This window comes from Aspergillus sydowii, assembly GCF_001890705.1.
Source record: "Aspergillus sydowii CBS 593.65 unplaced genomic scaffold ASPSYscaffold_13, whole genome shotgun sequence".
Classification (NCBI taxonomy): Eukaryota; Fungi; Ascomycota; class Eurotiomycetes; order Eurotiales; family Aspergillaceae; genus Aspergillus; species Aspergillus sydowii.
The window spans coordinates 831,712-855,690 of NW_024467871.1; the positions used below are offsets into that span (position 1 = coordinate 831,712).

At 52.8% G+C, this 23,979-nt stretch overlaps 11 protein-coding genes across 11 annotated transcripts; 6 read left to right on the plus strand and 5 right to left on the minus strand.

Annotated features, from left to right (window-relative positions):
• Positions 1-315: 315 nt before the first annotated feature.
• ASPSYDRAFT_159846 (uncharacterized protein) lies at positions 316-873 on the minus strand (the record flags this gene model as incomplete). The annotated part of the gene is made up of 1 exon (XM_040842857.1): positions 316-873. One exon carries the CDS (start codon positions 871-873, stop codon positions 316-318), a length of 558 nt encoding a protein of 185 aa, XP_040698584.1.
• Positions 874-1,418: 545 nt separating this feature from the next.
• ASPSYDRAFT_61292 (sugar O-acetyltransferase) lies at positions 1,419-2,199 on the plus strand (the record flags this gene model as incomplete). Its single annotated transcript, XM_040849967.1, has 4 exons — positions 1,419-1,522; positions 1,591-1,653; positions 1,707-1,826; positions 1,881-2,199. 4 exons carry the CDS (start codon positions 1,419-1,421, stop codon positions 2,197-2,199), a joined length of 606 nt encoding a protein of 201 aa, XP_040698585.1.
• Positions 2,200-2,666: 467 nt separating this feature from the next.
• Positions 2,667-3,953, plus strand: ASPSYDRAFT_49876 (SDR family NAD(P)-dependent oxidoreductase). The gene is made up of 4 exons (XM_040847952.1): positions 2,667-3,061; positions 3,112-3,341; positions 3,406-3,507; positions 3,561-3,953. The coding sequence occupies exons 1-4, from the start codon at positions 2,778-2,780 to the stop codon at positions 3,752-3,754; spliced, it is 810 nt and encodes a 269-aa protein (XP_040698586.1). The 5' UTR covers positions 2,667-2,777; the 3' UTR covers positions 3,755-3,953.
• Positions 3,931-4,596, minus strand: ASPSYDRAFT_35455 (uncharacterized protein; the record flags this gene model as incomplete). The annotated part of the gene is made up of 2 exons (XM_040845339.1): positions 3,931-4,170; positions 4,318-4,596. 2 exons carry the CDS (start codon positions 4,594-4,596, stop codon positions 3,931-3,933), a joined length of 519 nt encoding a protein of 172 aa, XP_040698587.1.
• Positions 4,597-6,989: 2,393 nt separating this feature from the next.
• ASPSYDRAFT_35456 (uncharacterized protein) lies at positions 6,990-7,602 on the plus strand (the record flags this gene model as incomplete). The annotated part of the gene is made up of 2 exons (XM_040845340.1): positions 6,990-7,030; positions 7,080-7,602. The coding sequence occupies 2 exons, from the start codon at positions 6,990-6,992 to the stop codon at positions 7,600-7,602; spliced, it is 564 nt and encodes a 187-aa protein (XP_040698588.1).
• Positions 7,603-8,954: 1,352 nt separating this feature from the next.
• On the plus strand, positions 8,955-10,510 carry ASPSYDRAFT_93683 (uncharacterized protein; the record flags this gene model as incomplete). Its single annotated transcript, XM_040852872.1, has 3 exons — positions 8,955-9,308; positions 9,368-10,302; positions 10,357-10,510. The coding sequence occupies 3 exons, from the start codon at positions 8,955-8,957 to the stop codon at positions 10,508-10,510; spliced, it is 1,443 nt and encodes a 480-aa protein (XP_040698589.1).
• Positions 10,511-10,580: 70 nt separating this feature from the next.
• On the minus strand, positions 10,581-11,972 carry ASPSYDRAFT_476225 (uncharacterized protein). Its single transcript, XM_040847467.1, has 5 exons — positions 11,424-11,972; positions 11,273-11,373; positions 11,107-11,223; positions 10,865-11,040; positions 10,581-10,812 (listed from the first exon to the last, which is right to left on the minus strand). Exons 1-5 carry the CDS (start codon positions 11,681-11,683, stop codon positions 10,651-10,653), a joined length of 816 nt encoding a protein of 271 aa, XP_040698590.1. The 5' UTR covers positions 11,684-11,972; the 3' UTR covers positions 10,581-10,650.
• A 2,767-nt stretch (positions 11,973-14,739) lies between these two features.
• On the plus strand, positions 14,740-16,853 carry ASPSYDRAFT_210462 (uncharacterized protein; the record flags this gene model as incomplete). Its single annotated transcript, XM_040843992.1, has 5 exons — positions 14,740-14,826; positions 14,869-15,055; positions 15,156-15,255; positions 15,308-15,538; positions 15,588-16,853. The coding sequence occupies 5 exons, from the start codon at positions 14,740-14,742 to the stop codon at positions 16,687-16,689; spliced, it is 1,707 nt and encodes a 568-aa protein (XP_040698591.1). The 3' UTR covers positions 16,690-16,853.
• Positions 16,854-17,046: 193 nt separating this feature from the next.
• ASPSYDRAFT_49880 (uncharacterized protein) lies at positions 17,047-20,194 on the plus strand. Its single transcript, XM_040847953.1, has 2 exons — positions 17,047-18,284; positions 18,333-20,194. The coding sequence occupies exons 1-2, from the start codon at positions 17,519-17,521 to the stop codon at positions 20,084-20,086; spliced, it is 2,520 nt and encodes an 839-aa protein (XP_040698592.1). The 5' UTR covers positions 17,047-17,518; the 3' UTR covers positions 20,087-20,194.
• Positions 20,116-21,187, minus strand: ASPSYDRAFT_476216 (uncharacterized protein). The gene is made up of 2 exons (XM_040847466.1): positions 20,664-21,187; positions 20,116-20,612 (listed from the first exon to the last, which is right to left on the minus strand). The coding sequence occupies exons 1-2, from the start codon at positions 21,121-21,123 to the stop codon at positions 20,146-20,148; spliced, it is 927 nt and encodes a 308-aa protein (XP_040698593.1). The 5' UTR covers positions 21,124-21,187; the 3' UTR covers positions 20,116-20,145.
• Positions 21,188-21,741: 554 nt separating this feature from the next.
• ASPSYDRAFT_35462 (uncharacterized protein) lies at positions 21,742-23,690 on the minus strand (the record flags this gene model as incomplete). Its single annotated transcript, XM_040845341.1, has 4 exons — positions 21,742-22,673; positions 22,720-23,071; positions 23,110-23,380; positions 23,440-23,690. 4 exons carry the CDS (start codon positions 23,688-23,690, stop codon positions 21,742-21,744), a joined length of 1,806 nt encoding a protein of 601 aa, XP_040698594.1.
• Positions 23,691-23,979: the final 289 nt, after the last annotated feature.

The following is a 23,979-nucleotide window of genomic DNA, read 5'->3' on the forward strand; positions in this document are numbered from 1 at the left end:
CAGTTGCATTGAATCCGTTATATGCACACTCACTTGCCCATCCATTGCCTCACAATGGCATGTTAACTATGTCAAAGCAACTATTAGCTTGAATATCCATTCATGCGCTCTCAATGGGCAATATCAGTTGTTTCTTTATTGCGTTCATATGCCCACAACGAGCCTGTTGAAGCTCACAGAGCGTCTTTGTAACAAAGCTCCAACTTCATGACAAGGGTAGAATGTCATTACATGGTCTAAAGTTCACACCCTACGGAGTACTACAGCGTAGCAATTACTTCAAAGTTAAGATAAAATATGTCAATTATTTATAGGCTATTGCTTGCTTGTACACCCCCTATAAAAATAAGGAAACTTCCGGCCGGACTTTTCAGGCACAAGGTGGCCACTGTCTTTGACATCCGTGGCGTAAAACAAGTAGTCAACCGGAGATAGATTATCCTCATAGTATTTCCTCTCTTCTTCCGAGTATCTTGGCTCCCATAGAATCTGCCTCACCATCAGCTGCTCGATTAAACACTCTTCAACAAGTCCATGTATCAGACGAACCGCAAAGAACTGATCTGGACCCGGGGTTGTCCCCTGGAACACATTGATAAATCTGTTCAGACGTTCCATCTGGAAACATCCCAGGAAAATCGACTTTGTGAAAAGATCGCTGCGACCTTCAGTTTTTAAATCGAGAACTTCTTTCCGCTCGTATCCATTCTCTATCGATGGACTCCCCGCGGAATAGTACACGTCGTATAGCCCAGTGGCTGAGGATGACAGCATAACCACCCAGCGTCCACCGAAGCAGGAGTTGGCCTTTGACGCCGCGAGGAATATCTCTCGGGCTTCCATTTCGAAGTGTTCAAGTATCTTTAGGGTCATCTTCCTGGTGGGACTATTCATATTCGTATCTTTAAGGATACCTTTGAGATTTCCCTCTCGGTGGGATCACTCGAATGCAGGTGTCTTACTTATACAGCTGCGGTTTCTTTGTGTCTGTGATACTTTTCTATTCAGCAATGTTACTCCGCGGCTGAGATACTTGTTAAATTCACACGAATGCGAGATTCTTTGCTACTTCCTTCGTTTCCTTGTGTATAATTCACGATTCTCCGATTACGGGAATAGCCAAGTCTGAGGTCGACATATTACAATTGAGGACTTGTGATTACAGCGCTCACATAGAATACTTGACTACTTGCTTAGCTCAATCGACCGCATCTTCTGGAGATATAACCCGGGGGTTAGCGATGGTGAGTCCTGGGCGTGTCAGCAGGCTGCATTAGGGCGTATCCAAGACGAGTCCTGGCATTGAGGCCCGACATTCCAGTGCACACACCTCCGTCTTCTCGTATTCGTGTCGTCGACTGGATAAATAACCATAACCTACCTCAACCATGTCGTCCAGTATTCGCCCATCGCTCAGTATGCTGCCAAAGCCAGAAAAATGTCCCCAAACACTCGCCAAGGCAAGGAGCCTGCATGGCGTCTGCTGGGGTGATGAGTATGAGAAGATGATATCGGGCATGTTGTATGTCATTTGCTCGTCTCTATATACACAGTTCGGTAGAAGTCACTTGTCTCACTAAATACCTACAGGTACAGCCCCCTAGCTCCAGAACTTATCCAAGGCAGAGAAAAGGCCAGGCGGCTCATGGCTGAGTTCAACGCCCGCCACAGCCTGGTATTTCATTTGCGGATACCCTTTCCAACAGAGACGAAATACTTAGGCAGCTGTTTGGTCATGTCGGCGATGGGGCGTATATCGAAGCCCCCCTGTTTGTGGACTATGGATGCAATGTCAGTATTGGGAAGGGCTTCTATGCGAATTTCAAGTCAATTTCTGCTTTCCGCGGTTCCTGGTTTATATATACTGATGAGATCCATAGTTTAACTGTCCTCGACTGCGGACTCGTCACGATTGGAGATCATGTTGAGGTAGGCCCCAATGTCAATATTATCACTGGTGAGCACTTCACGGAGATCGATGCACGGAGATCAAACAGGGGGAAAGAGTTTACTAGGGAAGTCGTCATTGGCAGTGACTGTTGGATTGGTGCCAATGTTACGATTCTCGCAGGAGTGACGGTTGGCGAGGGCTGTACAGTCGGTGCTGGGTCGGCTGTTAAGAGGGATATTCCCCCTTTTAGCATTGCTGTTGGGGTTCCTGCAAGGGTTATTAAATACGCAGTGCATCACAGGAAATAGCACAATAGAAGAGATTTTAAACTTATATCAACCCGGATAGGCTTGAATTTGGCTCACTTGATATGGCTCCAGGGGATAAGCTGGAACAATATCTGGATGGTCTGGGGGTACGTTACGAATTATTATTACAGCTCCTTAGCAGTATTCTATCTTCTAACCGAAGAGAAAGACATGATTCTGGCTTTGGGTTCGGCAAAACTATATACAAGGCCCGTGTTCCACGGTTCGGGCCCGTTCGCTTTTTCCTCCTGCTATCATTTTCTGCCCATACAACACTACCTATTGTTGTCATTATTTTCCTTTTATTCCACTTGGGAATGCAGAAAATGGGATATGGGTAGTCTGTATCCTCCAGCGCTGAGTATGTCCTCCGCCGGCTAAATTGCTGCATGGAGAAGGTGGAGGGAAGCTCCAGCCCCAGCCAGCCAAACAAGGAGATTAACGCGACGTCCTTTAATGCCCCTCACTGAGTCAGTCAGAGGAAGAAGCAGCAGGAGCAATGTTGGGGCTGTTATTAATCTGTCTCCCTTCACCACCATTCCCTCATCATATATCCGAATCCATCTTCCAGAACAACAATGTCCAAGACCCTCCGCCTGCAAGATAAAGTCGCCATCGTAACAGGGGCTTCATCAGGCCTCGGCCGAGCGATCGCTATCCGCTACGCGCATGAAGGCGCCAAAGTCGTATGCGCCGACCTCTCGCCCACTGCCCGATCGCGCGAAGAGGCTGAGATCACCACGCGTGATCTCATAACTAAGGACGGTGGACAGTCGCTGTTCGTGCAGGCTGATGTGGGAGATGCGGCGCAGATGGAGAATTTGGTCCAGGCTGCTGTTAAGCACTTTGGGAGACTGGATATGTATGAGCCAGCATTCGCCAGAAATCAAGCGAAGAAGCTAATACAACCAGTCTTGTCAATAATGCCGGTATAAGTATCGAGGCGCGCACTCCGGCGGTTTTGCACCTCACTGACGAAGCCACGTGGGATACGACCATGAGGGTTAATGTGAAGTCGGTATTCCTGGGGTGTAAATATGCTCTTGCGCAGATGCTGCGTCAAGAACCACATTCGTCAGGGGACCGGGGGTGGATTGTCAACATCTCGTCGATAATGGGGATGATTGTTGGGCCTGAGAATCGTAAGCATCATCTTCATATTGAAGGGACGGCTCTTGATGTAGGGAAGACAGCTAATCGGTGCAGCTTCGTATTGCGCATCCAAAGGCGCTGTTAGCCAGCTGACGAGACAGATCGCTCTGGACTATGCGCCCTACAAGATTCATGCGAATGCCCTGTGCCCTGGATGTACGCTTCACCTTCAAACCCTGGTGTGTGGGCCTGAACTAATGCAGAAATAGATACGCAGACTGCGATATTCAAGGAGACAACGACCCATTTGACGCCCTGGGAGGATCTGAATCGGCGGCATCCGCTCAAAGGGCCTGGACTGCCGGATGACGTTGCTCGGATGGCGGTCGTTTTGGCAAGCGAGGATGCCAGTTGGGTTACTGGTGTTTGTTTACCGGTGGATGGAGGGTACACTGCTCGCTAGTTGATTGGGCTGTCTTCGACATGAATGGGCTACTTACAATGAAACTATACGCTGGTATACACTTCGAGGTGTACATTCATAGCTGACAATACACTAGAATACCGTGAAAGTACTCTCCTCACGATCTGCTAACCGTGACAGCTGCAACAGGGTTTCTGGTCCTTAATTTCCCAATCTCATCGGCTACAGACTCGGGAGTTGACCGATGTCACCATGTAAGCCCGGTCTGAGCGGCTGTCAATGACGTCTTCCCTCAATCTCCATGTGAAGCCGTTCGACCGAGTGCTTTTGGACTTTTGTGACGTTGTAAATCCCGGACCCGGAATGTCGAGCACAGCCTTTCTGTTGGAATGAGGATGTGCTTGTGGAGCCGTGTTGGCTGTGTATATGGCGCCGGTGAGGCAAGGCGCATACCCCTACAACGGGGTATTTTTGGCAACATTCAGACCACGACCCGTCACCACGTTTCCTAATTTCTCATCCGTTTTCAGCTTAATTCGAAAGTTTGTAAACCGACGTTTAGAATCTCAACCAGTAGTGATTCTATCGAGAAGGGGACGCACATGGAAGACCGAGGTCGAATAACGGCCCAGTTGCGGAGAGCTGGATGTAGATGCAACGTTACAATCGATCCAGGATAATAGCGAGTCGAACTGCGCAAGGCCGCGGGAATGCACCAACATTGCCGCCTCGCGCCAGTCGCCAGTCGCCAGTCGCGAGCCTGAAACATCCGTGGGGCACCGGTGTCGCACGAAGTGGGAGCATCTGCGCCCACCCGCGTGGTGGATGACGGCGTCGACCCTGGAGAGATCTGTGAGCTTTGTTTTACATGTTCGGAGCATTTTTGTACTCGAAAGTTGACCAGAGAGTACATGTTGGTTGTTGTATAGCGGCGATTGCCTATTCGACGAGCACCCCTGTTAGGATGCGCCGGTACATCCACTTGTCCGGTCTGTAGCAAATATACGAGCCTGACTACAAGAATATCCAGGAGGGGAAACCAGAACAGAGGCCCACCACCTCAGGAAATTCACTGGAGCGAGGTTGCCCTGGTTGGAGCTGGCCTCTACCCATTAAGCCGGGAGGGCACCGCATTGGCTGCGGAACACGGGCCATATCCGGTCTAATAATAATCTACGTGAAGAGGCTGTGTCTGTAGAAGCAGGTAGCAGTACTCCATAGACTCGATACCAACTCCAAGGACATGGCCCCGACTACTCTGTAGGATGCGGCTCGGGGCACCGGGTTGAGTCCCGGATCTCTCGCAACGGCCGAATGGCCGAATTGTTTCTGTTGCCATGCGATACCTGCGGGTCTCCCAGTCGGGTGCTTGCAGCGGTTCTGCTTCTCCGAGGGAGTGGCTTGCTGGCTTGCTGGTGACTGGCTGCTGGCACGAGAATGAATCATTGCGGGCCTGAATGCAGACGGTGCGGCCGGGACGATCCGTTATTACATTGCAGCATGGAAGGCCGCTAGAAGTTTACTCGCATGGATTGGCGACAGTAGTGCAAAGTTTATTGCTGTGTGTTTTACATGGAGGGGTTGTCTATCCATGTCGGAGGCTCCCATATACCTGGACCTGGCCACGTTCTCGGCTTCCTGCTCTAGGAGTTACCTGTATATTATTCCGATCATAGAAAACATGGTGCCCATATTGACTTGATTACTTGTAGCAAGCGTGAATATACACCGAATATACCTCCTTTATCATACCAGACGACGCCAGTCTGCATCTAAATGCTGAAACACACAAGCTGTTACAACCGTGGAACCCAAGCTTTAGACCAACACTCCACACGAAAATTCTCCGGAATAGACGCGGGAAAGACACTGGCAATTTACAATTCAGTGATTCACCGAAACCAAGGCGGCAGCCTGACAGTATCAGAGATCGAAAGGTTATCGGATTGGCGGCGATCCCTTCGCCCTGCCTCGACCCGCCAGCGATACTAGCATTCAACATTCGTCTTGCAGAAATCCAGAGGGGCAGGTGCCTCCCCCCACCTACCTGCGCTCAATCTGGTGCATGGAAAATACACCCATACGCCGGAATGGAACATACTTGCCGTACTTTTGCAGACCTCGGGTGATTCTCGGGCGTCTGTGGAGTCCTGAGACGCCCGGACTGTCTCCGCAGAGGAAGCAGGGCATGCTGCACCCCGTCAGTTGCAGTAATGGATTTCCAAAATCCGGTCGCGTCTCGTGTTGTCAGTGGCTGTAAAATACATGGCCGAGTGGCTCTGCGATCTACCATGCAGCCAGATCTGCCATCCGACCAGATCTACGGTACGGCACCAACACCGACAGATCGACCCTGCAGCCACTAGCCATAGTCTAAATAGCAGCGTGCAGGAATCATTTCAGAATTCTGGGATTGACAGCAGGCTTGCAGTCTGCAGACCTGTGTAGAAAGCATCGCAAAGCACATGTGTATGAGCAAAACCAACCTTCTTTGGAGCGCAGTTCCACATTCTGGTCAGGACGCCATAAGACGGGCCAGGCGTAATACAGCCGGTCCGCAATCGTACTTGTGTGCGCGACTAGGCGAATTGCCCGGGTGAAACGGCGCTTGTTGACTTGCCAGAGAGCGACTGTTGTGTGCATAGCATGTCCGAAACAGGAAGTCGCTGCTTATTGTACCCAGCATTATGCATTTTATGCACCAATAGGATGGGTCCCAGGGCTCCAGCATTCAAACTGCTCCTCCTCCTCCTCCTGTTTCTGCTGCGGCTGCTGCTGCCTCGGGGAGAACCACCCAGTACTGCCCTGTTCTTTGCAAAAGCGCGCACTCTGTAACCAAGCAAACACCAGAAACCGGGATATGGCCCAATGCTACCAAACCTGCATGCAAGGCTCACCGGGCCCCTCCAGCTACGGCACTACTGCACTGCTTCGTCGCGTCAGTGCGGGGAGCTGCTCCCAGACAGAAGTCTGAATGTGCTTGTTCCAGAAGTTGCGGCATTTTTATTCTGTTTCATAAGTATGGATGCTGACTGGTGATTTGCCAGGCGATGCTTTTGCATGGCCATGAACCTGCTTGGCGTTGCATGAACGAGGCATACACCAGGGTATATAAATCGCGGGGTCTTTCGTTGCTTTGGAAGGTATACTTTATCAAGTCTCACGGTCATCAATATACCCAGGCTCACTTGCTGTGCGAGTCGACGCCTTTCGCGCTTTCACGAATCACGAATTATACATACACTTTGCCCACCCACTATACAACTACCCAACCATGCACTGGATGTCTGGGACTCTGTTTTGGGCTAAACACAAGTAAGCAACCAACCAAACCCAAATATCCAGATTATCTAACGAGAACCAGAGCCTCCCGCTCAACAGGGACAGCCATCTACCTCGAAAAAGAAAGAAACCCAAGACACAACCGGCGCCGCACATGGTCCCTACCAACACGCCCAGGCGACGCCTCCGAAACATCAACAATAAGCGATCGAGGAGATACCCAGCACCTGCAGCTGCACCGCGTCGAGTCATGCCAGGCATACCCGCAGCTGCGCTGTATTCGGTGCGGCGGCGTGCGTTCACGCGACTACCACTATCGCCACTTTGATGACCCCGCCAAGTACCCGTCTGTAGGCATCTGCTCGCGCGAGCGCACGAGGTGTGCCTGGGCGAAATCAAATCCGGAGCCGGAGTTGTTGAAGATGGCGGATACTAGGGCTGTGGTTCAGGCTGGTCCTGGGACCGGGATGGAGACTGGTAATAGGGTTGTTACTACTGGGGCTAGGATTGAAACTGTGTCAAGGGCGGTGCAGGCGCCGCTGTTAGATATTCATGAGCTACCAGATACTTCTACAGATACAATGGACACGAAAAGCTGTTGTTGACAGTACTACGGCGCTTTGTAGTGGGGAAAGTACAGGAGAGGGGGGATGGATAGACAGAGAACAGAGGCAGGAAGAGGGGGGGGGAGGGGCAGTGTCTCAGTGAGTGGTATGCATTGTTGTTAACTCCAAGGCTTCGTAGACTGCTGTTTCGTATGGAGGCACTTTGTTGCCTCCGAGGTCAGTACTTCGTGCTCTGCTACAAAGCACGGTCGTCCAGGAGTCCGGCAGTCGTAAGAAGGCCCCAACCGAGCCCCTCATTCTGGAGAGGGTCTTACTACCATAATTATTATCAAGTGCAAATACGTAACGAGTATTTGTCGCTAAGGGATAGTGACAACTGATTCACTTCTTGAAGTGCGTGAAATTGAAGTTGGATCAGAAAGCTGTCCTAGGGCTTACTCGTTGTTCACCAGCAGATGCGTGACTTTCATACCAGCCTGAAAAATAAAATGCAAATATAATAAACATAGGAGGTCTTCATCAAAGATTTCTAAACGATTAGTCTAAAAGGGCCTCCTGGAAATGTCGGATGTTGAACGGGGATTGTCCGAGTTCCTGAAGACCCCAACAGTTGAGGAGCAGGAGAAGATAAGAATATAACCCCAAGATGAATTGCAGCCACCCAGTGATTGAAATGGAACAGAGACCGTGAAAATACATATGCATCTCAATACCAACGACTTCTAGTGCAGCCGGGGATGGGGGTACCATCGCCGATAGCCTTCTGGATATAGGTCTAGTGCTGGTTAATATTGATGCATTACGGTAGCTTCAACATCATGGGCAAATTCTTTTCAAATATAGATTGGATTGCAACCACAACTTGAAACATTTTTTTCGGATGTTCCACTCGTAGAATGACTGGCCCCTATTCCTCTGTCCACACCGTTGGCCAATCCATAGATAGCCCTACCCAGGTTCTAGATTAAAATGATGCTGGCCCAGTAAGCGACAAAAATACTCCTGTCTATAAATACAATTTGTCTACATTGGTAAAAGTTGGGGGGTTCCATCCTCAATGATGGTGGTATATATAGATATATATATATAAATTGGTTGCAGGTGGATATCTACACTGCGTGTAAGCAGGCAATGATTGTGGATATATAACGGACCACCATAACTCCGTTCTAATACTGCAAACGACACCAATTATCAACAGGACAATGACGAATAGCCAAGAACTCGAGTCAGTTTAATTTATACAAGTTCATTAGTTTAAACCGACGACAGCAGCACAGCAGCGCACGTGGGAGCGGCAGCCAATCAGAACAGGCCAGACTGATCGAACTCACATTTGCAATGTTCAACCTCCTTAATATAAAGATCAAAGACGAACCCAGCCGTCAGCCATGCAGACCGTCTACGAGGGCATTCTCGACATGCTGACTTTTTTCCTGAGTCTGCTCTTCCCGGGCACCTCGCTGGCTGCCGTTGACAGCTTCTACCCGCCCCTCAACCACACCACGTACATCACCAATGCCTCGCTCGGCACGTATGGCGGCGTCTTCAGTGCCCCCTCTGACAGGGCGAGCCAGACAGGCGACAGTGTCTATAATTACTGTTCCATGCCGCATCCGCACGTAGACACTTACGCCCTGCCCCACCCGGTCGCGAACCACTCTGTCGCTGCCAAGCTCGTGCATCTGGAGTACATCCAGCGTCACCAGCGGCGGACACCGTATAATATCCTCCCTGGAGGCGAGGTTGTTTTACCTTATATATAATATACGAAATATACGAAATCAGTTCTAACATCGTCTAGAACCAAGAATACAACTGCGACGCCATCCACCCGCACCTCTTCGCCGCTCCTGCACACCCCAGCCCAGGGACAGGTCCATCCCCCGCGCAGGTCTACGGCCAGGCCTACACGGACCCGGCGAACCCCTTTCTAACTAACTACGTCAATGGCTCCTGCCAGTACCCTCAGCTTACGATCGGCGGGTATCTAGACGCGTACCAGCACGGGCGCGATCTGCACGCGCTCTACAGCACCAAACTCGGTCTGATCCCGGAGACTCTGGACGAGGCGGTAGCCGGAGGCGATCAACGCGTGTGGTTCAGATCGAGCTCGTCGCCGCTAACGCAGGGGTCTGCGGGTGGTGTGCTCCGTGGCCTCTGGCCCGAGTATAAGGGGCCGTTGCCGCTGCATCAGCAGGTTGAGGCCGTTGATACGATTAACCGCGGGTTTGAGTGTCCGGCGCGAGACACTATTCTGGACGCTGTTCAGAGCGGGCCGGAGTGGGAGGAGCATCTTGCTGTTACGGAGGGGTTGAGGGGGAAACTTGCGGGGATGTTTGGGGCGGAAGGGGAGGAGGCATGGTTGGAGACTTGGGACCATTTTGCGGATAATTTCCAGGGGAGGTTGTGTAATGGGTATGAATTGCCCTGTTCTTTGGAAGAGGAAGGCGATTGTGTGAGTAGGGAACAGGCCGATGAGGTGTTTCGGGCTGGGGATTGGATGTATAACTACTGGTGGCGCAGGAATCAGAATGTCACCGAGTATATCACCGTGATTGAGGGGATGTTTATTGCCGAGCTGGTAAGGTCATTTGAAGCCGTGGTTGCAGGAGAAAAGGAAGTGGTATATCGACATGTCTTTGCGCATGATGGCGATATTGCACCGCTATTGGGAGCACTGGGGATTAGAGCGCTGAGGTGGCCCGGGATGGGCTCGAATGTTGCATTCGAGTTTTGGTATGTCTTCTCTATTACCGTCTTGGCCATTTCGCTGGTTGCTAACGCTGGTAGGGAAACATCCGAGTCAGAAGTGTATGCCAGGGTGTTGTACAGCGGACGGACGCTGGAGACAATCCACGGGCCCCTGGAGTGGATCCCGGTGTCGAAGCTGGTTGATATCTTGAAGCCATTTATTCCGGAGGATATTGTCAAGTTGTGCAGCTGATAGCTTCATCGAAATTGACCTTGATATCATATTCGTGAATATCCTATATATAAGGATATGACCCTAGACCATAGGTACAGATACTGTCCTAGCTGTATCCTCCTTCCCATTACCAACCACCCAGCACCTTGTATTAATCCCTAAACCGCATTTGACCCCTTAGCTCTCTGGCTGCGTCCCCTGACAATGCTGCTCAGATCACCAACGGGGAGAGCAATTGGGAAATCAACCGATTCCAGGATCTGCGTTAGAAGAATCCACCAAATGGGCCAGCACAGCGCGAAATTAAATGCTCCAGCAGCCTAAACCCGTCAGTACTCATCCTGGCCTGTTTTAATAATATATACGACTAACCTCTTGCAACTTCGCGGCGACGTCCATCGCTCCGTTCGCTAGTTGGAAGTATGCGCCGGCCAGCAGACCGAATGTGATGACGAGGAGGAACAGTGCGGAGAATAGACAGAGGTTCGTGCGCAGCGAGCAAATCAGGTATATTGTTGTGAGAATTCCGAGAGATATAAAGTAGTATGCTATGATATGAAGTTAGCTTTTTTGTTTTGTTGTTTTGTCTTTCAGAATCAGAACAAGGTACGTACCGACTGTTGCATGATAGCTTGCCGTTTCCAGTCCTTCAAAATTATTACCCTCTGCATAATTCAATCCGGCACCGAAGAAGGGCATGAGGCCGCCGCCTTGGACGAGCCAGAAAGTTCCTACAGGAGTCAGTCATGTATAACCAGGGATGGAGGTGGTGGCGAATACCGTAAGTGAAGAAGACTGCGCATGTGAAGGTGTTTCCGATAATCCATTCGCCAATTGCACCGAGAACCTGGATAATACCGCCGAAGAAGATGTACGTAGGGCTGGAATACTACGTTAGTATAGCTTACAATTGTAGCAAGGATAGACATACACAAGGGCACTGCCGTTGCCTCCAGCGCCTCTCCACCCCATGAGCATGCACGCGTTCGGCGTCGAAGCAATCAAGAAACCAACCAGGCAGACAGGCGTGGGGTTACCCAGCTTCTTCCTAAGGTTGCCCTCGACGGAGGGGTGCTTCGGGCTCAGGTAGAGCTTCTCGAAGGTCTCGCGCGAGATGGGCAGGAAGACACTCTCGGCCGTCTTCATGCGGTTGAGAGAGTCATCCTGCTTGTCCGAGTTGATGTCGCTCATGGTGGGCTGGTTGCAATCGACTTATGGAGAGGAGGAGCAGAGAGAAAGAGATAATGGTCGGTGATGTTCTGTAGGAGTGTCCCAATGCTTAAGTAGGCCTCTCGACGCCTCTCGTAAGGCAACCCCAGCTCTCTCCCCTTTTCCCCCTCCTCTCGAGCTCGATTCCCGCGATCATTCCGCTATAGCCAACCAGATGTGTATCCCCAGAGATTCAGCGGAGCAGAAATGCGGGGAGATCGCCAGCTGGCTGGACACAGTGGATGGTTTGCGTGGCCGAAATTTTGAGCTGCGGGCAAGTACCGAGGGCCCTGAGGGGGATTCCCAGCTACCCACGAATTCGCCGGGGGAACATCAGAGTGCGGAGAGGGAACTGATCTCCGCTATGTTGTCACGATGGCGAATTACCAGCTTCAGCGCGTCCGTTAAAGTTGCATTGGCGCAGGGACCGCTGGCCCGTCAACTTCCTTCTGTCCGGTAGCGCGATCACAATGTGCAATTGAGTTTTTTTAACCTAGGCAACATCTGGCAATCACTGCCTGAACGCCGTCGTAGGTCTACAGCCTTGGGATCTCGCATATTATGGTTGTGTTTAAGCATGAATTTCGCGGGGGTGGGCGGGTATCCATGTCTGGCAAATCTGGGCACGACCCATGGATCAACAGGCCTATTGACGCAGCTATCCCTACTCGGCGCTTGTTCTGGCAAGAATCAACAGCGCCACCGCCATTTCCGCCCTCATCGGATCCGATGCTGCACTGGCTGTCTTGTATAGGGAATGCGAAGTGGTTGCCACAACTTGCCTCTTTAGTCTTCGTCTATACATTCCAACTTCACCCTGCAGGTACTAAATACTATGCTTGTCCTGGTCCGATACGCTCTGGTGCCCATGGGTTCTCATCACGAAAAGTTGGATAGATAAACCTTGGCTTGCTTAGTCCCCCCTTGGGCCTTGCCACTGGAAAGTCCGCCCTGCTATCCCGTACAGTGTTGAACTCTGTCAGAGTCCTGAATGCCTAACCTACTAGAATAGCATTTCAATTCCGTTCTGTGTAATTGTGTAATTGTGCAATAAAGTTAAAAAGCCTTGATCCCCGCGCTTAATCCTTGTAGGGTTGGAAGTTGTTACAGGGGTGACATACCAAGTGGCTTGGCCTCAGCCACACCCGACAGCGGCCTGGAATGTGAAAAATTTCCACCCAGCGCAGTCCAGGCTCTTGCAGACCGAGTCGGGCATTCAAGTCGCTGAAGGGGTTCCTAACTTTCGAGTATCCAAAGACTTGCAATGGCCTGATCCAACAGCGGAGCCGAGGCTGACCAAATCTCTTACGACCGAGTCGGATGCAAGAGCGAGTTTACGGCCGATAAGCTCGGCCTTGGGCAGAGCAGCTCGGGACTTAACACCAAGCAGTCGTCGAGCAGGCAAGCAGAGTGCAACCAGCAGGATCCAGACCGTGGACACTGCCAGAACCGACAAGCGGGTCGGCTCACGTGATCTCACGTGCCACATCAGGTGACGGCCTAACTAACGTGACCGGCTGACTAAGAGCTGAATGCGGTTGAATGACGTCAACAGGAATAGGCGAGATCCGGCCACAAATCCACAATCCGCAGTCCGCAATGGCAACGGTGGAGTGTCGCTACCAGCAAGGGACTCGTCAACCACGCCTTAGCCACGCTACTCGGGGAGTCAACGGTGGCAAGCCGTGCAGACTGCAGAGTACACCATGTCGTTAATTCGTAACTCGTAAGAGACTCCAGCGTCCTGCGATCAGGCTGACTGCGAAGACCAGTCACAGGAAACCTCCAGCACACTGACCACTGATAGTCACTTGTCGCCTGCACCACACAGACCGGCTGACATGCATGAGCCGGTGGAGGCCATCGGTTGAGCCGGGCTGACAGGGTTCTCACTTCTGGCTCTGACTTTTGCTCAGGGCCAGTTGCCTCTGCCGAACCAGGGTACAGGACAAAGCCGGTTATGCAAGACCTGCCATTGCAGTTGTCGGCCGTTTTGTGCACACTTTGTGCATGTTAGTAATATGATGCTGGGTTGGCGGAGAACCCGACTCAATGTCCCGACTCAACGTGGTGGAAAATGTCCCCGTGCGCGGAAATTGCCGATCTGCACGATGGCCTTCAGAATCAGGTTTTGTCTCAGACCTGTCAGTATCAGTCTCGATCATCCTGAATCCGTGTCTGTCCGTGTCTGATTGGCTTCATATTATTCTTCCCTGCAGGCTGATGGCTGCGGCATGAAAATGAGAGGCGCTGGAAGAGCCGCTGCCGAGTCCGAGTCCGAGCCGACGCCATCCCGGCGCACTGACGTGCTTGTATAAAAATTTTCAAAACATCCGGGTTGGTTCACTGTGTGGTGACTATGATGGCAGAGGCCAGGGTAGCATCGGAGAAAGCATGCAGTGGACCGGCCGGATGATGGCAGTGGGGAGCAGGACGTTGCAGCAATCGGACTGGTGCACAGCATCCCACGGCCCATGGGGCCACTCCTGTAGGGCTTCATGGTTGGCCACTCCCCCTTCTATGGCTCCAGCAGTCTCCAAATTATCTAATGCCATGCCCTGGTCCCTCGTGTCTGCGCCGCCTGCCTGGTTATTTCTTCGGCGGCTTTCCCTTCTGCTTTTGGGAAAAGATTTTTCTTTACGCGCTCACTCACCCTCACCCTCACACCACCTCGACCAGCACCAGCACCTGTTTCACCACCTGTCGCCGCTGGATAGTCTAAAGAAAAATCCCATCGTTCACGCGTCTGGCCACACATCGAGCTTCTGCAAGTAAGCAAGTAAGGTATAGGTAGTTTCCTTGGCCCATTCTCCCATCTGCGAGCCCGATTCGAATCCAGCCTGTGCGACCACAGCCCTGGCGACCATTGCAACAACCACTGCGACCACTGCGACCATTGCGACCATTCCATTGCGACTGAGATCCGAAGTACCGCGGTAGACACCCTTGCGCAAGACGGACCGAGACCACGCGATCCGATCAACATTCCGTTGCCAATTCCGTCGCACCAAAGAGCCAAAGCGACAACTCACTCCACCATGCCGAGCTGGAAGGACCTTTTTTCCAACACCGAGCGGCGGTTTTTCCCCGAGGTTGTCGTGCCTCTCGCCCGCGATCCCGCGTCTGTGACTCTGGAATCCAATGCGAATGCGAATGCCGATGCCGAGAAGAAGGACGCCCCCAGCGACCACCCCCCAGCTTACCGCTCCGACTCTAGCCCTGACCGCGGCTCGCTCCAGGAAAAGGGTGTAGCTACTGTGCCTGCCAGTGCCTCGGGAGAACTGACCTTGGAATCGCTCCGTGCAGAAGTCGAAGCCGGTGTCGTTGTTTCCGGCCATGACTCCATCTATGACCGTACGTCTTGATTCTCAGCTCAAGTCCCTGGTTGAGATACCTGCCCTGTTAGCCCTGGTAAGACTTGTTAGATCGATGATACATTGATGTCCGTGTATAGGTAAAGCAAAGATCATCAACAGAGCAATCCAGGATATTGGCATGGGCCGCTACCAATGGGGCCTGTTCGTGCTCTGTGGATTTGGCTGGATTGCCGACAAGTACGTTCACTCATTGTATGGACTACCTTGCATTGATACTGACGATATTTAGCCTCTGGCTCCAGGGTGTTGCCCTGACTCTGACGCCGCTGGCCAACGAGTTCGGAATCTCTGGTAACGACTCTCGTTTCGCCACCTGCGCGCTCTTCGTTGGTTTGATTGTTGGTGCCTCGTTCTGGGGTATTGCTTCTGATATTGTTGGACGTCGTCCGGCGTTTAACTGCACTCTGCTCATCTGTGGCGCGTTCGGTCTTGCTGCTGGCGGCGGACCCAACTGGGTTGGGTAAGTTACTTATCAGACTGTTTTAAGCTACCAGTACTGACTGTCTCAGAACTTGTGCCCTGTACGCGTGCGTTGGACTTGGTGTTGGCGGTAATCTGCCCGTAGATGCAGCTGTCTTCTGCGAGTGTCTCCCTCCCAACTCTGGCAATATCCTCAGTGGACTGGCGACCTGGTGGTCTGTTGGAACCCTGATTTCCAGTATGCTTGCCTGGGCTTTCATCCCCAACTTCTCCTGTGATGACAGCGCCCCCGTCTGCCTTAAGGCTGACAACTGGGGCTGGCGATACCTCGTCCTCTCCCTGGGTGCCATCACCTTCGCCATGTTCCTGTGTCGCTTCTTCCTGTTCACCTTCTACGAGTCCCCCAAGTTCCTCGTCTCCCGCGGTCGCCAGGATGAGGCCGTTGCTGCTGTCCAGGGAATTGCCCGCAAGAACAAGACCACCACCTGGCTCACCGTTGACCTGCTCAACGAACTCGGTGGCATTGCCGAGGAGCGTGAAGCCGAAAAGCTGTCCGTCGCAGAGATCATCAAGCGGTCTCTGTCCCGCTTCTCCGTCCAGCAGATTGCTCCTCTCTTCGCCACCAAGCGTCTCGGCCTGTCCACCGTCCTGATCTGGTTCTGCTGGACCTGCATCGGATTGGGATACACCCTCTTCAACGCCTTCCTCCCCCAGTACCTCGGCGCGAACTCCACCGTCTACGAGACCTACCGCAACTACGCCATCACCGCCGTCTGCGGTATCCCCGGCCCCCTGCTCGCCTGGGTCATGGTCGACCTCCCCTACATCGGCCGCAAGGGCACAATGGCCTTCTCGACCCTCGTCACCGGTGTCCTCCTTTACTGCTTCACGGCTACCAAGGACTCCAACGTGCAACTTGTCTGCTCCGCCTTGGAATCCTTCTTCCAGATGATGATGTACGGTGTCTTGTACGCCTACACGCCCGAGGTCTTCCCGGCTCCTAACCGTGGTACGGCTAGTGGTATTGCCAGCTGCTTGAACCGTATTGCCGGTCTCATGGCTCCGATTATTGGTATCTATGCCAGTACTGACCCGCTTGCTCCTATCTATGCCTCTGGTGGTCTGATCCTTGCTTCCTTCGTGGCGATGATCTTCTTGCCCATTGAGACGAGGGGTAAGCAGATTGTCTAAACGATGTTATGGACATAAAAAAAGGGGGTATGTGAAAATATGGGAAAAATATGTATATAAAAATTGTTGCTTTGTGTTCGACTCAGCGTGATGGTTGCACGACAGCACGGCCGATTAGTTGCATAGAAATTTTATTCCTCACTCATTCAAAAGTTCAAGAAATTAAATCAGGAACAAAGAAGTAAATTAAGATATCCGGCTTGGCAACTATCGAGTAACAAGTGAGAACTAAGACGCCATGAGCTTCAACTATCAGTTGTTTCCACTGCGGCACACAGTGGAGAGCTCGCAGTTTCCAGTTACCGGTTACCGGTTCTCCCAGTTTGTATTTCGGTTTGTACGGCGTCCACTGGCGGTTGGTTTGCTTTTGCTGATTTGCTGACAGCTATTTATAGCCCCTCAGGGACTGAGGGTCTTCACTGATCGGCGTCACTGGTGAAGGCTCTTAACGGTTTTGCAACCCCTTCGGAGTACTTCCGCAAGTACAGACAGAATAAAACAGCTTTGACTTGGAATCATTCCAAGCAGTTCCAGTCTCAGGGTGTCCAGAGCTGGTTCAGGTCCCGGCCAGTTTCAAGGCCAGCAAGGTGGTTGTTGCTCGCAAGGCTGAAGCTGAGATGGCCAAGAAGCCTGTGCGACAGTGAAGAGAACGTGCACCAACCAACCAGTTCTGCCCAGGATTAGCTGCAGACTTGCGAGCTATTAATTTAGCAGCTGGTTAGCTCATTTCGAGCACGATCGCCGCTGAAAGTGAAAACCGTTCCCCTCNTTTCCCCCCAAGCGCTCGCCTGTTTCGACTTCCTGCACTCCTCGTTTCAACGCCGTCGCGATGGCTCCTGGCCGGCAGTCCCCCGACGCTGTGACTCCCTGGAATCCATTTGACCTGGGCGACCGGTCGAATTTCCGCTACGAGCATATTGACGGACCGGACGAGGCTGAGCACGACCATGAGCACCATCACAACCGCGGTGTTGGGCTGGGCATCTCCCACGATCGACAGCAACAACATCAACAACAACAACACTCGCGCGCGTCTAGTTATAACACAACGCACACTCTCGACACCCTCAGTCCGCCCGAGCCGTCCTCTGCGCGTTTCGCCCACTCCCAAACAACCCTCCTGAGCGATCAGGCCCACGTGAAGTGCCCAACCAAGAAAACAATCGTCCACCGCCGCCTGTCGTGGGTGCCGGCCACCATCCTCGTGCTCGCCTTCTACTCCACCCTCCTCTCCGGTCTGTACCTCGTCGTCGCATTCTTGAAACCGCGGTATGGGAAATTCATCGGGTCGGACGGGCGGCTGGCCGCGTCGACGGCGAGTATGCTGAGCACGCTCTTTGCGAAGACCGTCGAGCTGGCCTATGTGACTGTCTGTGTGGCGTTTCTGGGACAGGTCTTGACGCGGCGCGCTCTGACCAAGGGCTCGCGTGGGATTTCGATCTCCGATATGAGTATGAGGACTTGGATTATGCAGCCCGGGTCGTTGATTGTGCATTGGGAGAGTCTGAGGTACTCTGGGTGGACGATTCTGGGGGCGATCACGTTGACAGCGACGCTGGTTGCGATGCTGTATACCACAGCTGCGGAGGCGTTAGGTATGTTACTCATCTGTTTTAGGTTGTAAGTGTGTACTGACGAGATAGTGACCCCCAAGTTGAAATGGGGATCGGTGCACGACCACAGACTCGTCGGGGATGTATACACCTCCTTTGCCAACACCCACTTCCTTACTGCGAACTGCGAGACGCCTGTTCCCCTGCAGGACGACCCAGATGAGAGGAACAATACCTGTCTGAACATGCAGCATGCCGGACAGGCGTACCATAACTACCAGGCTTTCCTGCATGACTGGACGCTTGTCACCGATGGAGTCAAACCCAGCTCGACGGATCTTGATAACCGCCCTCGTCCGACTGCATCGGTGCATGACAATACCACCGTCGAAGGAAGCTGGATCGACAAGCAAGATATGGCGGCGTTGTCCAAAAAATACGGGCGCATCGTGCACAATATCACCGCTGCGATGCCGCATGGGGGCATCATTGGCGCCGCAAACCACCCAGACAACGACATCATCCAGCCCAAGGATCAATCCGGAGAAGGCATGTACGAGCTGGAAGCTTCAGTCCCGTCCCCCGCAGTCAATGTCCTCTGTGCGGCAATGACGGCGTCCGAGCTGAAACCAATTGTCTACACAGAGTGGCCGCACCACAAGCCATTCAACCCAGTAAACTGGACGGCCCACGTTCCCGACGACGTGCCCGATCCCAAGCACTGGCGCAATCGCACCGTTGTCGACGACCTCTTTGGCTTCGGACCGGACTATCCAGACCAGTACGCGCCCATCTTCGGCAAACTGCCCAAACCCTCCAACACCGTCCTCAACGTCACCTCGGCCTACACCAACGGCGCCATCTTCTTCCTCGGCGCGAACCCCGAGACCTTCAAGCCAGGCTACATGCTCTGCAGGCTCAAAGCAAAGCAAACCCCCAAATGCTCCACCCGCTACAAAGCCACAGCCAGCGGCTCCCACCTGTGGACGATCTGCGAGAAAGACCATAAGCTGCAATACAACGTCCGCGTCCCCGACGCCGCCGACGGCATCTGGGCAAACGACTGGATGTACATCGCCTCGGAGTGGGGGTTCACCGTCTCCCTCAACGCAGGCATCACAGACGGCGCCTCCGCAAACGCACGCCTGCTCATGCAGTTCGCACCGCAGACACCCGAACTCAACCCCTCCCTCCCTTCCCTTAGCGAAGCCCTCGCCGTTCTCGTCGGAAATACACTCCTCATGAGCTCTGCGAATGCCCCCTTCGTCCCGTTCTGGAACTACACCGACGCCCCGGACAATATCCTCGCGCAGCCCGCGAAACAGGCCTTCAACGCGACGCTGCAGTCGAACGAGTATGCCTCCGGCGGCACGCAGCGCTGGCAGGGCGTGTTCTACCCGATTCTGCTGTTTGCGTTCTTCACCTCGGCGCTATGCCTGGCGTTTATGCTGCTCGAAGTGCGCGGGCGTCAGATTACGGACTTCACCGAGCCGCAGAATCTGTTTGCCCTCGCTATGAATAGTCCGAGTACTGAGAAGCTGCAGGGTGCTTGTGGAGCGGGGCCGGATGGGCGCCAGCTCGGCGAGCGCTGGTTTGTGGCGATGGAGGAGGAGGATGAGCATTATTATATCCGCACCAAGGCGGATGCGGAGGCGGATTTGAATACCCCTAGAGTGTCGATTGCGCCGCCGAGAGATGGTGGTGGGATGGTGCAGATGGATCTTGATGACAGGCCGGGTCACGGTCAGGATGATGCTGCTGCTTCCAGGCCGACGCTTAGTCCGGCGTTGAGCGAGTATCATCGTCTGTCTTCGCGGAAGAGTTGGCTGTCTGGGTTTTATTAAGGAATTTAATTAATGTACTCTATGGTAATTGTAATGATAATATGACGAGTAATGTGATGTCAACTGGCAATATCAGACACTCCAAACCCAACGATACCGTCAAAGGCCGTCCCAACACTCCAGAGCTTTACCTCTGGAAACCCAATCCCATCTCCATGCTGCTGCAATGTAACCTCCCCGTCGGGTAGTGTATCTGCATACGCCAGCCCCCAGGATCCCTTGAACGATGGTCTGCACAGCAGCCACGGGTTCTCGCGTCCGTTCTCCGGATCATCTGTTGCAATAGTCGCATCTTGGACCCCAGGCGGATATCGCGATTTCGATAGTGGTGGTTGAACCAGCGAAAATGGTGCGAGGCTAGGCAATGGAAGCTTTGGAAGCCAGGATTCCTTCAAAAAAGCCGAGAAGAAGGGGGTCTTTGGATTGAAAGGCGCAGGTATATCTTCAGGATGATATACCCGCAACGCAGTGTCTTTGCCACTGGAAGTTGGTGTGAATTCAAATCGCGCCCGATGCTTAGGGATGTCTAGTATCGAATTAGTGCCTACTCTCTAAAATAAGTAGTTAAGGAACGCACTCCAGTTCCTGCGCCCATTCCAAACACTGCTATCTGTCGACACGTAGATCGTGCTGATGCGCATGTCCTTTTTGCCGCTGTGCGGATTGACAGCCCGTCCAGGAATGAAGATTAACTCGTCGTAGGGGCCCACGTCTGAGTCGTCGTAGCGCACGATCATGACGCCTTTCAGCCATGAGGGCTGGAACTGGGGTTCTCCATTTGGGAGTCTTTGCAGTGCAGACGGGTGTATAGTTTCGAAGGGGTGGTAGGCGCCTGGGGCGAGGATTGACTGTAGTATATCCTCGGCGTTGTTTGGGTTTTGGGGAGGTGGATTATGGTTGTCTATGTCGGTGTACAGGAAGATCCAGGCTTTGGCTCTTAGTATCCAGGGGGGTGGAGCGATGGGGATTGCTGGGGTTGTTTCTGGGGGAAAAGAGCCTGGCTTGGAGGCGGATGGGGGAGTAGGGAGGAAGGCCATCGTGAAGTACTCCAGAGTAGTGTAATTGTGTGGGGATTCAGTGGGAGACGGGGTTTAAATAGCTGGGGATCGTCTTTCATATTCTTGTGCCACATGAAAATCAGACATGATCTGCGAATTTATAACTGTATAGGTTGTTGTTCTGGTACGCAATGGTGAACTCATGCTAAACCCTATATATATTCCGTCTGCTATCCATGGTTCCAGCCATATCCGAATATATAAAATGGAAACAAACATCTAGTACGCTTTTCTCACCGTCGGGATATCAGGGATAAATTTGGTGATTGAGATACATCGACACGAGCGAAGGAAACAAAATATTGGCTACTGTGCGAAAAATTTTGCTATTCGTCGAGGGCCGACGCAAATCAATAGGAATGTCATACAATCACGCCAGCACTTGACGATTTTATTTCAATTCGATGTAATGAATAATCTCACTTTTCTAGAGTAGGTATACCGACCCCATCCCGGATGATCTATAATAAACATTATGTCGATATGTAACCTATTTTATACATCCCAATCCAATGGAAGGAGCAATATAGCAACAAATTCCTCTTAGTTTCCCACCAAAGCAGTATATTGACACGCTTGGGGGGACCTTTCATCAGTCTAAAAGACCATACCCTTGACCTGGGCCACCTTCTTAAGGTTGATATTCCGAATAAGCAACGTCCAGAAGATACAAAGCGCGATAATGCCCGTCCCGGCCGCCAGCATCCTAGTCTGCGCATACCCATACGCCGCCTGGATAGCCAGTCGCGTCGGGGATCCAACTTCATACTGCTTCTGCAAATCCAGATCCTCATAGATCGTGTCGAGCTTCGGCATCGCCGCCGCAGGCAGATCCCGCGCGAGCGCTTTTTTGAACGTATTCGTCCAGATAGCACCGGAAATCGTGCTCCCCATTGCGCCGCCGACGGTGCCGACAACGCTCAGGACAGCCAGGGCCGTTGCTACGTGTTGGTGGTCCACGGCTGCGAGGATGGCGAGTTGCTCGATGATGATGAAGATGCTGCCGCCGATGGAGATGAAGATCTGGCACATCACCAGGTATCCGACGGATTGGTTGGGGCGGCGGAAGTAGATCATGAGCCCCTGGGCGAAGATGTACAGCGGGACAGCGATGTAGAGGAGCCACTTGAAGCGGCCGGTGCGGCGGATCAGGTATCCGACAATCAGGAGGAGCACGCCGGAGACGACGTCGAAGGTGTTGCTGACGTAGCCGGCTTCGGCGAGGGTGAGGTCGTTGACGACCTGCAGGAAGGAGGTGTAGTAGTTGAACCAGCAGTAGTAGGAGATCTGGTATGTGGCATCGAGAAGACAGGCGCCGATGACGGTGCGGTCTTTCAGGATCTGGAAGTTGAGCATGGGGACTGGCGCTGTGTATGTTTCGTGCAGGATGAAGATGACCAGCATCACGACGCCGACGACGATCATGGCGATGATGTATCCGGTGGCCCAGCCATTGGGGGCCTGCTCGGCGATTTCGAAGGGGAGGAAGAAGACGACGAGACCGGTAGAGAAGACGAGGACGCCGAATGCTGCTCTGGTTAGCCGAGACTATAAAGGAGGCGTAGACAGACATACCGTCAAATTCAATAAGATAGTGCTTGATGCTCTGCAGCAGGGTGCGGCCGCTGGGTTCCTTAACCAGCAGGCCCTGTTTCTTTGCCTTTCGCATGTTGAGCTTGAACATGATGTACAGAGGCGCGGCGACCAGGGGGAAGATGATGGCGAATGTGCCAAAGCCCCATCGCCAGTCGTTGTACTTGTTGTAGAAGTCATCGGCGGCCTTGGGACCAGCAAACGCGGTGATGATATAGGGCGAGGAGGTAAAGGCGTAGGCCAGTCCTCGATTCTTCAGCTGGGACGAGTCGGCGGTGATAACGTCCACACAGTATGTCATGCCGCCAAACCCGATTGAATAGAACACCTGCATCTGTTAGTGACGAAGGACAGGCGAGGAGAGGCTCGTACATATGCCGCGCAGAAGGTAGGCAGGTTATGGCATCCAGCCATCATGATCAAACCAGCCGTGGCCAGGACGGTCATCATCAGGAAACCCTCCGCTCGACCCCAGACGTCGAGGATCTTGGCGAGGGGAATGTAGATGGCTGCTGAGATGGCACTGGCGACGATATAGATGGTGTTGAGCAGCGAGTGTGATTCGTATTGACTAGTGATGTACGGGGTGAGGTTGTTGATGATGTTGGACTGCATCGCATTGACAAAGTAGAGAAGCCAGATGCTAACCACGCCAGTGTCAGCATGAAACAAAACAGGACAGCTGCAAAACAAGGAACGCACTTGATGAAGACTGCAATCAGGGTCCGCTTCGACCAGCTGAGGGTGACGGCCTCGACGCCCTGGACACCATGCTGGGTGTTCTCCGTGGGACGCTCATCCTCGGGCTTGACGTCGGTCGCCTGCGGCTGGACACCAGACTCAGGAGAAGCATCAGTCTTGCTCTGCTGGGTCTCAGCGACAGCGACCGGGGTGATGGACTCGTCGGTGGCCCGGCGCCAGAGGGCAGATCGCAGACGGGACGAGACGGGCATGGCGAGGATCAGATCAGCGAGATCAGTGAGATCAGATCATGTCAAGCAAAAGGATGCAGGAGATCCTTGCCCTTATAGAGGACAAGCTTCTGGTCCTCCGAGGTCGGCTGCTGCGGCTAGAAACAGGTGCAAGCCCGAGGACGTCGAGGCGAGGCCCACCAGAACGCAGGGAACCAGCACAGGAGAGTGGCAGATAATCAATCTAATCAGATGGGCTTGTCTCGAGGAACGGCGTGTGAGTGGCAGGTTTTGCAGAGGATCGTGCGCAGAACCACATTCCAGTGTGGGA

Excerpts from the sequence above, each read along its gene's own strand:
- ASPSYDRAFT_49876 (XM_040847952.1), top strand. The coding sequence starts at position 2,778 with ATGTCCAAGACCCTCCGCCTGCAAGATAAAGTCGCCATCGTAACAGGG. Across the intron at positions 3,342-3,405 it reads GATTGTTGGGCCTGAGAATC|CTTCGTATTGCGCATCCAAA; the intron begins GTAAGCATCATC and ends TAATCGGTGCAG. Across the intron at positions 3,508-3,560 it reads GAATGCCCTGTGCCCTGGAT|ATACGCAGACTGCGATATTC; the intron begins GTACGCTTCACC and ends ATGCAGAAATAG.
- ASPSYDRAFT_476225 (XM_040847467.1), bottom strand. The coding sequence starts at position 11,683 with ATGAGCGACATCAACTCGGACAAGCAGGATGACTCTCTCAACCGCATG. Across the intron at positions 11,374-11,423 it reads GGCAACGGCAGTGCCCTTGT|CCCTACGTACATCTTCTTCG; the intron begins GTATGTCTATCC and ends GTAGTATTCCAG. Across the intron at positions 11,224-11,272 it reads CGCAGTCTTCTTCACTTACG|GAACTTTCTGGCTCGTCCAA; the intron begins GTATTCGCCACC and ends TGACTCCTGTAG.
- ASPSYDRAFT_49880 (XM_040847953.1), top strand. The coding sequence starts at position 17,519 with ATGGCTCCTGGCCGGCAGTCCCCCGACGCTGTGACTCCCTGGAATCCA. Across the intron at positions 18,285-18,332 it reads CACAGCTGCGGAGGCGTTAG|TGACCCCCAAGTTGAAATGG; the intron begins GTATGTTACTCA and ends CTGACGAGATAG.
- ASPSYDRAFT_476216 (XM_040847466.1), bottom strand. The coding sequence starts at position 21,123 with ATGGCCTTCCTCCCTACTCCCCCATCCGCCTCCAAGCCAGGCTCTTTT. Across the intron at positions 20,613-20,663 it reads GAATGGGCGCAGGAACTGGA|ACATCCCTAAGCATCGGGCG; the intron begins GTGCGTTCCTTA and ends ATTCGATACTAG.